This window comes from Saccostrea echinata, unplaced genomic scaffold (assembly GCF_033153115.1).
Source record: "Saccostrea echinata isolate AGI-Se365-2 ecotype Australia unplaced genomic scaffold, CSIRO_AGI_Sech_v1 ptg000028l, whole genome shotgun sequence".
NCBI classification, from domain to species: Eukaryota; Metazoa; Mollusca; class Bivalvia; order Ostreida; family Ostreidae; genus Saccostrea; species Saccostrea echinata.
Window position 1 is genome coordinate 4,937,260 of NW_026889777.1, and position 11,803 is coordinate 4,949,062.

Consider the following 11,803-nt stretch of genomic DNA (forward strand, 5'->3'; position numbering starts at 1 on the left):
TTACTTGAAAGTCGTTGAGAAAAAAAAAGCTAGTATATGAAATGAATTCATAACCAATTACTTAACCAGATTTTACTATTTAAATCTAATACAAAGGATTTACATGTATGTCAGAATATTGCTATTTACTCTTCCTCTTTAGAACTTTCTTTTGAACGTATGCCAAAGATTTTACAGGTTTTTGATGCAACTCCTTGATATTTTACCTCTTTTATACACTTAGAAGCTTAAAAGACGGTCCTTCACAACTTTATTTTCATTTGAATATTTTATTGGCCCATTGTAATCAAGATTGAAAGCAGCTGTTAGAGGTTACTAACCCAATATTTTATAGTACAATCATGTGATTTTAAAATTGGCAGAATAAAGTATTGTGTAAACAAACAACAAAATGTACATAACATTTCGAAAATGGAAACTAAGATTTAATATATTTGTCAATGAGTTAACACTCACTAGTAAAATGAATCAGCACTCCATGTCGCGCGTATATAATTACCCTGCCTTTTGATTAGTACAACTTTTTTTTCGATGCATTAAATGTATATAAATATGTATTTCATAGCAGACAAGTAAATAGAATACCGAGAATGGTTACATAACACGTAACAGTATATGTACCCATTCACCACACACGTAGTCTAGTAACACACTTTTGGTTCATTAGGTAAAACAGGTGAACACTTCGAAAACGTTATGATGGACACTGCTAATCTTTAAAAATGGCGCTGAAAAGTTTTAGGAATATACAAATGAAATGAGCATTTAGTTTACTTATTGCAGGACCTCTTCACAGACACATCACGCATCGTAAGAACTGAAAGGAAAAAATATAATTATGTATACTTTTAGAAATATTTACACATTACTTCTCTTATAAATTATATCTCATAATAAGTTAAGGACACTTGCTAAGAACACACATTTAAAAATCATGAAAATGGATACCAAATTTATTAGTATGTTTAAATAAATCAATTGAATAAGTTTAGCTACATAAAGTTTGAAGTTTTTAAATGCTAAACTAAGTTTAGATAATGAATATACATTTAGCTACATAAAGTTTAATGCTCATTTTAAGATTTCTCAATGATGTCAGATGAAGTGATAAAATGAAATGTAAAGATTTATGAGGAACGGCAAAAGATGAGAACTTTGGACATAATAGAAAATATATAATTTCTTGATTTAAGAATTTGATACTTTATCATTTACAATCAAAATAGGTCAAGAATATAACCAATCCTAATATCCAGGTTTATGGTTAAAGCAAGTGTCCACACTTCAGTATAGATTCAAAGATTCAGGAAAGATACAAAGCTTCAGGAAAATCTCCCGTCTCGATATTTTTAGGGACCGTCTCAAAAAAGGTAAACATTTATTGAGGGACTGTACAAGTAACAGCAAAGCAAAATGATAAAAATACTACTTAAGACTTGTTCAAATTGTAATATGTAATAAGTTAAATGATATTGCACATCTATGGTGGCATATTTATGTCATCCACATAATTTTTGTCAACAAAAGATATCGTGTCAAGTCAAGATAACTTACTGATTTTGTCGGGATACGCCAACGTCTATTTCGTCTAGTCAAGGTATAAGCTACATGTATCACATTTTGTTGCGATAGCTATAAGACCGCGGAACATTAACTGGAAAAATTGGAAATATGCAGCTTACGTCATTTCTATCGGTTACAATCAAAACATTTAATGAAAAACAATGGAATAGGCGGGTACAATTCGGCACGGATGTCCGAGAAAACATTGGATTGAAATTCTAGTTTGAAAATCATTTTCAATCCACCTTAGCTACGCTAGAATGTAATGCGTTACTGATTGACCCAGAATACAAATAATTTCAATTTCGGAATATTTTGAAGCTTAAATATATAAATAAGAATTTTTGACCAGTGCTTTTAAAGAAATACAAGGGGACAAATATTTGATTTCTGTTAGGTATGTGCATGCATGTGTTGGGGGGGGGGGCGATCTTGGAAATAAAAAAGATTTTTTTTTTTTTTTAAAGTTTGGACAACCCCCTCCCTGCTTTTGATTGGGAAACATTTTCCAATGAAGACAAAACTAAAAAAAAAAATACCTCTTGTCATCCTAGAAAAAAATATATTTTGTCATGTGAAGGCATGATCTGACTGGACAATTTTTTACCCCCCCCCTTTCTAGAATCAAATCTGAAAAAATAATCTCTGTCTTCCACGACTTACGTGTTCTTAAAATTATAGGCTAAAACTCATATAAACAATGATAAATATGAATTTCAAACAACATGTATTTGGGAATTGAAATTATTTGTCTTTTGGATCATACAATTATCCCACTCTGCGTTTGAAAACAGCTCAGGTTGATTGAAAATGAATTTCAAACTAGAATTTCAATCCAATGTTTTCTCGGACGTCCGTGCCGAATTGTACCCGCCCATTTCATTGTCTAGCATTACATGTTTTGACTGTAACAGATGGAAAAGACGTAAGCTGTATATTTCCAATTTTGCCAGTTAATGTTCCGCGGTCTTATCTCGACATGACGAGGTAATTTATTTTGTATCGAGACTAAAAATGTAGCGTTGACAAGTTTTTAATATCATAAATATGCCACCATATAAATGATATTAAAAATACCAGTACAAAAATGTAAGTACGATGTATTTCACAATATTGCGAAAAATATTGTGCAATGGAAACCCAAGTCGATCTCATTATAATTTAAGTATGAAAAGAAGAAAATTCGATCCTTACGTCATCATATCCAAATGTACAATTTCCTGTTTCCTGTCCATGCATCATGGCATCCCTTTTCCTGAAAGCGTCTGGAAAAAAATAAAGTAATTTAAATTATTGTTTCATTTTAACAAACTTTTCTTTACTACTATAAAACACAGAAGTAGATTTTCGAACATGTGCGTATTTGCTTATTTTACTCGCTGAATCTTTTGACCATTAATAGGAAGACTATTGCACCGGGGATGAACATAAGTTCATATAATATGTAGTTTCAGATGCATGCATGATTTACGAAACTGACATGGTATATTTTCGAATGTCCTACCGTGAATATGAACATGCGTAGTCCAGTGCAAAAAAAGTCTGCATCATCCAGACGTTTGCGTTTACCTCCAACAAAATTTAAAGCTATACCCAAAGGTCTGGATGATGCATACTAAATGACGAGCACATTCACTTTCACACGGGTGGCCATTTTTCATTGCACCACCTCTTGACAAAAATATTTTGCATAGAAAGCGTCAAGACGTTTGTTCGACGGTAATGCAAACATCTTGATAATGCAGATTATTAAAAATTCAATAATAATTTGCCTAAAATTCTATCCTGAATTTTGACTAGATCTGCTTGAATTTGAAATTTATTTTTCTTTTTATCCCAATGAATTGTCAGAAAAATAACATCATTAGAAGATATTCAAATTTAGTGAGGATGGGATTTGAATCTTTTAAACTCATCAGATTTCTCACTCTATCCAGCATTTATAGCGATACATTAAATATCTTATTTCATTTGTTTTAACTACACAAGATATTTTTCTTTCGACATATCGATTTCTCTAAATTATATATAATATCTGTATTATTTACCAATTGGAAATACATGTATTTGGATACCTGTGTAAGCCCTAAGTCTGACGCTGACGGACACGAAGTCATCAAAAGCACAAAGACAGGCATTGCCGCCGCCACGGGGTAGAACTCGGGAATATCGCTTTAAAATTGTTTCTGTGGCCTGTGGTGTTATCCGATAACCTTAAAAAAGGACACATAAGTTTAAGATGCATCAAATAAGGGTGCTGTTTGATTTTATTCTCTCGTGTAAGATAAAAAAAAAAATATGAACTCATGCTGAATTTCACAGAACATGACTCTTTTATTGTAAAATTGATTTCTCTTAAATTAATGTACATTTAGCTCTCTTCAAAGAAATTATACTCCATAAGAAAATTTTGAAAGCTTATTTGATTTTATGACATCAAAAAGCATTATTTCTACTATCCATGGTAATGTATAAGAAATTTAAATATTTTATGACGTACCGTAAAGGTTAGTGATGACGTTGACAAGTTCATTGGCCTCGATGAAGCCGGACCTGTCGCTATCATATTGTTGAAAAACTCTAAACCAAGCGATCAGACATTGCTGTAATTCCATGAATTCATTCCACTGCATGAAACCGTCTTGTGAGCGCTGTTTATACGGTTAAGGTCAAAATCAAGGTGTAAGGTCAAATGGTGTAGGGTCAATGTGATTAAGGTCAAAAGGTGTAAATAAAATGTCTTTATATAGCCTAAACTACATATTTTTAATCAAATAAGTAAAATATGTCTTTTTTTTCAAATGTATTGATATTTTTACGTTTCACAAAAAATAAATAAATAAATAAAATAAAATTAATAGTTAAAAACAATAAAATAAAAATACATTCTATACATAGATGGTGCGTTATCACGCTAACACTGAGGCTGACCTCTATCCTGAGGGACAAATTACATCAAAATTCTGATTTTTATTCATATGCGGCAGTGAAAGGAGAAAAAACACCGTTTGATTTCATTTATTGTGAGGCCAGACAAAGATTGACTTATTTTCAACTATGTTAAAATGTATATTTAGCATTGTTTGTGGTTATTTCGAATATTTGTAGATTTTCATTATAAAATGAGTTTCATGACGTCATAATACAAACATCATATAATGTGGGTAGCACGTGACCTGTGTGCACACATTGATAAAAATTAAAAAAAAAATCTCTTGAGTGAAATAGAATATCCAATATTGTTCTATTTATAGAATTGATTACTAGTAGGAAAAATGTGATGGATTTCCCCATCTCCCGTAAACATGAAGTTTTGATTCAAAGAAATCTATTTACGGATAAAAAATGTCTCTGACGAGACTGTAGCTCTACTGATTTGTATATAACAAAGAAAGCGAAAAGTAGCACCTGTAATTGAAACTATGGCAACAGCAATAAATAGAATAATAATTAGTCTCTTTGTTTTGTTGCAATCGGACCAAAACTGATGCCATTTGAATGGATTTCACATAACTTTCTATTTATAGTAACTAAGGAGTAGCGTTTTGAAAAGTTTTTTTTATAGACAGACGGACGGACTACGGACACCTTACTATCGCGTAAGCTCTTCTGGTTATGAGCTAAAAAAAATAATTGGCATTAGATAGGTACGCTGGATGCCTGTAGCGACATTTTAATAATAAAAGGAAATTGTTTACACAATAGGCCCGAGAAGTATATGTAGAACATTCTAAGATTTCTTACTCACAGTAAAATGTTTTCACCAGGGTCTCATCGTTTAATGCATGGTGTAATATCTGAGGTTTTACCCAATAAAAAAAACTGTTGAAAAGGTGAGCATTTTTAAAAAGAGGATACGTCCAACATAGCTATCATAATGCTGAAAAAAAAGTAAAAGTTTACTTAACAAAGAATTCAAAGTTGCTTTTGGGAAGACCGTATTGCATATAATGTAAATAAGATTCTCTTGCTCGCTAATTCTGTTTAAGCTATAAGCTCTAAGTATTGTTCAAATCAGTCAAGTAGATATAATCAATTAAATATAAAGTGATGTTAAAATATAACAGAAAGGCAGGGATTATATTATGTATATTTGATTTCTTGATTTTATCCTTTGAATTAAAAACATTTTCAGTAATGACTTTACAAAGAACTAACTTCCATTTTTTGTATATAAATCCAAAATTTCACACTTATGTAAGGCTAGCATTCTTGTCAAACTTTTATCTCTGAATATGATTAATATGCCTTAAATGTGTAAAAGTGATATTATATGTATACAAGAACAGTTTTGTACACTCTTCTATAAAGGAAAAAAGGATTTATCAAGTATGTTTACACTAAGGATGAGTTGCAATGAACATTTATCAAAGTGCTCTAAATGAACTAAAGGACAGAAAAACACGTTTTAACAAATGGCTACATCCTCATCAAATACAATTTAAAATTCATAAAATTACAAACTGAATATGTACTTAATTTAGTGTGTTCATAATTTAGCAAATTTAAAATAGTTATTTATGAATAACACTAAAACTGATTAAATTTATCTTGTGTGAGTAAATTTCAATCCAGTAATTCTGAACTGAGACACAGAATAAGTCGCTAAAATAAGAAATCCAAAGCTAAAAATAAACTGTGCTTCAAAGGTACAAAAAAATAAATAGTTTGGTTATATCACTGATTGTACAGATAACAGAAGATTTCGTAACACTAGCTAGCATACAAAAAAGCATTATTTTTTCTTATGGGGGCATTTTAGATTCCCCTTTAAGTCCATTTCACTAAGGATGCTAGCTCTCTAATGACATAATATACCTACTCAAGAATGAAAGGATACATCCAGCATGGCCAACATGATACTATAAAATGAATATACATGAAAATAATCAATAGATTCGAATTTGGAAACTGACAATCTCATTCTCTCTCTCTCTTACCTGCATAACTCTCTACTCCAATTAACTGAAAGAAAAATCGTAAGTATACATTAATTTGCGAAATGTTTTACACTTTACTTCATGTTTGTGTTTAGTTTGTTCATTTTGTTTATGTTTTTGCTTTACTTTTTTGTGTTGTCGAAATTGTGACAGAAAAAAATTACATACATGTACAGTTGAGAACTTCTTATGTCGAACTGAGTTGGAAATCTCAAGCAGTTTTTTAAATATGTATTTTAATCTCAATATCTAAAATCCTCTGATATCATGAAGTTTTTGCTAGGCACCATTGAGTTCGAGATAACTAAGTTTGACTGTACTTACTTCTGAAATAGTTCCTGATGGTGTGACAATTATTCATGATGTTCATAAGATCTTCAGCTTGGATTGCCTGTCTTTGCTGAAATTATTCATCAATTTGAAAGATATCAATCGTCAGATTTTGAAACACATTATCCACATACCTTTATTTATCTTCTACCGATAAAAAAAATCTTCCGAAATTTAAACTTATTTTTGAAACACTGATTTGTAACTACATGTAATACATTAAATATATGTATTAAGGCGACTTGAGCAATTTATGAATAATTTTGTCAAAAATTAAAAAAAATCTTAACAATTGCAAGCAAATTTATAAGCATCAACAGTGACTAATCTGCACATATTAATTACATATTAAATATGTTGAAAATAAGATTTTATATCATTCTGTAATTCATACCGCGTTTGCAGGATTTTTCATCATCTCGGTGTTAAAAACATGCCATAGTTCGTCTTGGGAACCAAATTGGAATGCCTGAAAATAAATAAATGCATTTCGGAATTTGGAAACATAATTCAATAATTCATAAACGAATGCAAAAGATCTGCACTTAAAAGGAAAAAAATCAATGCATTAAATTTCTGCAAATGAAAAATGAGTCACATGATATTTTATACATGGGCTTGAATTCAACAAGTCAAAACAAAATAAATACATTCAACTGTATTATAATAATAACTAAAAAATGATTAGAATTTACAACCCTCAAAAATTTAAAGCTATGAAGCAGGTGCTCGCCCTTGGATCCGCGCCTCATGATTTACACGTACCTGCCATGCGTTGACAGAGAAGACGTTTTGTTGAAAATATCCTCCATAACTTCCATACTGCTGGCTTGGCTGTTGGTATTGTTGATACTGAGGCTGTTGGTACGGCTGGAATCCCATTTGATAACCCCCTTGTTGGTAACCGCCTTGCTGGTAATACGCCATATTTTTACCTTAAAGTTGTTGTCGATGAATCGCTTTGTCCGGTTATGTAATTGTAGTTTTAGCTGTCTTGCACAATTCCAAATATTTGGCAATGCTGTGACGTAATAATGAGGTCGGAGTTTATCTCGTAATTTAAAGCAAAATCTTTGTTGCTAGGGAAGCTTCACTGACAGTATGAAAGTTTATTTTGGTCGTTAGAGTTATTTCCCGTTTGTTTACTTCCGGATTAATTTGAGTGAAGAACATGGCGCGCATATTTAAACATGCTTTATAATATTTAAAAATTATTTCAGTCCCATAGGCCTACCTTGTCAAACTCATGCCAGAGATTGCAAAGAGATATATTAGCATGGATTTCCATGGTTGCTTATGTGTACTTGTACATTGTTGTTATAATAATTTATTACAAGTGAAAGTACATGTATGTAGGACATTTAATGAATTTAAGAGAACTGAGCAAAACCCGAATTCCATAGTTTTTAATAACTTAATTAAGATATTATGATAAAAACATAGTACTAGCATTTCATAGAGTCGTATATATATGTATTCAAATCTTAATAGATTTTAATTGAATATTTTACATATTCGAAAAATTCATTATTATATTTTGTTTATGTCTTTTAGTAACCAGACACTATTTAAAAAAAAAAAAAATCAGTGCAGACATTCTCCCTTATTATTTTTTTTTAGCGTATTGTTTGTTATATATATATATATATATATATATATATATATATATATATATATATATATATATATATATATATATATATATATATATATATATATATATATATATATATAAAAATTAAAATAGCTTAAAAATCGACTTATTCAATATTCCTCAGTTTGAAGTCTAAAAAATAATTAATCAGGTGGTATACAGAGATACTACAAACTGATATAGGCGGCCGTTCGAATGGTACATAAGTTTTCTTGTTCTGATGATTTGGAGGGGAGTCCTATTTTCTACAGCTGTAGAGCGGGCAAATTAAATTGGAAAAAAAAAATCAAAAGCTTTCACTTTGTTTGTCCATTGCATGTCGAGTTGCATGTTTCCTTAATTCTGAGAATAAGCTACATGTTTGCCTTTACCAGATAAAGAATATTATAACTATATATTGAATTTTATGTTCCGACTTTAACTTCTATATATGCGCCATGACATTATTTGTCACTCACAGTAGATGTTGGCATGATAAAGATCCCTCACTGCTACGACCGAAAGCGCTATGCACATGCCAAAAATAATGGCACTTCACTAAAAGAAAGTGACGTCCTCTATTTGAGAGAAAAATTCTCGATTGTGACGTTAAACAACACACTAATCGCTTTTGATGCTTTTAACTCTAAAGGTTCGTGACCTTGACCAGTTCATTCTTCGAAAATCGATCGTCTACACTGAGTCGTTTTTCACGATAGAGATCTAGCGTATATGGGGGAGGCTTAAGCTTTGTAAACTTACTTTTCTTCAAGATTTTATTTATTTCTCTATGCTTATTTGCAGCAGCGTTGTCAGGTACAGAAAAATACCCTGAGGACCCATATTTGGACTTGCTTTGCAGGAAATCTGCTTAACTTTCCTGAGTGAAACTTTAACATAAAGTTACCATTGATAGTTCTTCCTTTGGCTCTATGTACATGTCTTACTGAACCTCTCGAATAAAAAGAAAATTTATAAAACATATTTAGAGTCCTTGCTTCTCTTTGCAATAATAGGACTACAGCTTCCTCCATGATTCCACATTTTATTCTTGATCTTCCTTTTCGGCTATAAAAACTACACCCATGTTACGACATTTATCACTCAAGTTTATCAAGTCTTCTTTTTTGTAAAAATGTTCAGTTTAAAATAGACCATTGGGCCAGTTAACGTGTGTTTTACTTAAGCATTTGAAGGAAATAAGGCACCCATCTGATAGAATTATTGTTAGATTTACTTCATTTGTCAGAACTCTAAAAAAATTGTTGTGACAATGAATTGTTTAGCGTCTTAGCAATATCTATCAAAGTAAATCTGGCATTTTCAGATATCATCTTGCTCACAGCATTGATATTTTTTGTGCCCCTACAGATTTCGATTGACCAGTTTGACTGCGATCTTTTACTTGTGTACTTTTGAATTTCCGAATCCATCTGAAAACTAAACAGAGTGAAAGACTGGACTTTCTAAATATTAAAATCATATTTTTGATATTGGTTCTTCAGCTATTTATGTAATGAAGCACAGTTTTCACATACGCTCTCATTTTCATCTTCTTTGCAGAGATAAGTTTTTAAACAGTTATCAGCTCAGTGAAAAGGTGAAAAAGGAAAAAGCATGAGTTTTTCTGTGATTGGGAGTTCTTAAATAGAACTTTTGAACTGTTAAAAATTAAGATTAAATACTTCTACATTTATTATGTTAAACTGTATGTTTCATTACTTAATATTTACATTTCCAATGTCTTTGTCCGAGATAAAATTACAAATTGTAAAAATACTTTATTTCTACATAAATCTACTGGTTCATCGATAGGCGCGGTTAAAAAAAAATCACGTGCGGTGCGAGGCGGGACAAATAGAGACAGAAGCGGGGCTATTACCACGGGGATTTGCAGAATCAGGAGCATGTAAATATAAGGAATAACTGTCAGATTTTTTGGATTCATGACGATGATCAATCGATTGGCTTGCGTGATAATTTTATGCATAAACGCCTACGGCGTTTATGCAAATTATCACGCAAGCCACTCGATTGATCACATCATGAATCCAAAAAATAAGACAGTTATTCCTTAATTGAATGACCCTCGTATTCTATGCCGTTGCTTTCACGGTTTGTACATGTAAAATATTGATGAATGATGGGTTTGTACTTCTTCAAATAAAGCAATATCTTTTTACTGGTGATAGACATTTATCCCACAAATGATTGCCTGACGCCACGTGCGTCAGGCAGTATAAGGATTAATATTTCAGGGATCCGAAACTAAGCGATCATTCTTAATGAACTAGATTTTGTGCAAGCTGATTTACATCGGAATTTGTTACCTGCATTTAAACAAATACAGTGTGCAGAAGAAAGAATCACATAACTGATGCAAAATGATGATGTGTTTAATTCCTTCAATTTTTTTTGCATGCACATGTTTATTCTTTGCGATTCTTTGTACAGACATGTCCGTGTAACATTTTTTCTGCGTTTCTAAACTACTGGATCAGTCCATTTGGCTTCTATGAAAGGGGTGACACAATCATTTCGCACCAAATGTCACATGTAAATTATCTTCGCGCCTTTTTCTTGGGTTGTTCTATTGAATGGGTGTGATAACTTCTATGGAAATAAATAAAGTTTATTCTTTTAACATGATTCTTAAGCTCCAGATTTTTTTTATTAACAGTAAATTTTATCTCATTTTTTTTAGAGAACACATTGTATATGGACAGGCAACACTAAAGCAATGGATTTGCTGATTATTTTACTATTTATCCAATAAGTGGACTAGTCTAATCATAAACAAACTCCGGCCCTCCACCTAGTAAATGGGACATCCCTTCTTGATTCAGTCTGTTTTCCACCTAGCCTTTTTTTCAATATTACATATATTGATAATGTACGTTACAAGGTTAGGTTTTTAAAAATGCTTAGAAAGTCATGACGCGAGTAGCATCTTATTTCATGCTTTGTGATGAACAAGGGTTTCCTTTTAATACAGTGACAATAGTGTAGTCAGTAGCCGTAGCGGAATGGGCTTCACTCCCGTAATGTTCTAAGTAAAGAATCGGCAAAATGAAGAAGACATAATGATCTGTACTGGTTTTCATTTCATAAAAAAGCACGTTATTATAAATATGAGAAAGGTCCTGAAATCGATTGAAAAGAAAAACTAAACAATTTCAAAACTGTATATAAAGATGTATTTTAAACTCATTTATAAAACATGTATATGGTAAGACCATCATCGTGTGAGTTTGTCCGGGGGGGGGGGGGGTTATTAGTATCTTGTTTTGCGCTAGTTATAAAGTGTACAGGTCATTCACTTGGATTTCTAGAGCAG

At 31.6% G+C, this 11,803-nt stretch overlaps 1 protein-coding gene across 2 annotated transcripts; it reads right to left on the reverse strand.

Moving 5' to 3' along the window:
• Nucleotides 1-255: 255 nt before the first annotated feature.
• On the reverse strand, nucleotides 256-7,926 carry LOC133193651 (sorcin-like). 2 transcript variants are annotated; one of them, XM_061329607.1, is made up of 9 exons: nucleotides 7,599-7,926; nucleotides 7,228-7,302; nucleotides 6,828-6,903; nucleotides 6,504-6,528; nucleotides 5,422-5,443; nucleotides 4,064-4,214; nucleotides 3,639-3,776; nucleotides 2,758-2,828; nucleotides 256-817 (listed from the first exon to the last, which is right to left on the reverse strand). In XM_061329607.1, the coding sequence occupies exons 1-9, from the start codon at nucleotides 7,758-7,760 to the stop codon at nucleotides 791-793; spliced, it is 747 nt and encodes a 248-aa protein (XP_061185591.1). In that variant the 5' UTR covers nucleotides 7,761-7,926; the 3' UTR covers nucleotides 256-790. The 2 variants fall into 2 exon arrangements, with proteins under 2 accessions (XP_061185591.1, XP_061185590.1); XM_061329606.1 differs by lacking the exon at nucleotides 5,422-5,443 and adding an exon at nucleotides 6,404-6,425.
• Between the last annotated feature and the right edge of the window lie 3,877 nt (nucleotides 7,927-11,803).

What these genes read in the sequence shown, in the direction of transcription:
- LOC133193651 (XM_061329607.1), bottom strand. Translation starts at nt 7,760, where the DNA reads ATGGCGTATTACCAGCAAGGCGGTTACCAACAAGGGGGTTATCAAATG. An exon ending in TGAAAAATCCTGCAAACGCG is followed by an intron (nt 6,904 to 7,227) that starts GTATGAATTACA and finishes GAATAATTTCAG; the next exon opens with CAAAGACAGGCAATCCAAGC. An exon ending in TGGAGTAGAGAGTTATGCAG is followed by an intron (nt 5,444 to 6,503) that starts GTAAGAGAGAGA and finishes CTTTTTTTTCAG; the next exon opens with CATTATGATAGCTATGTTGG.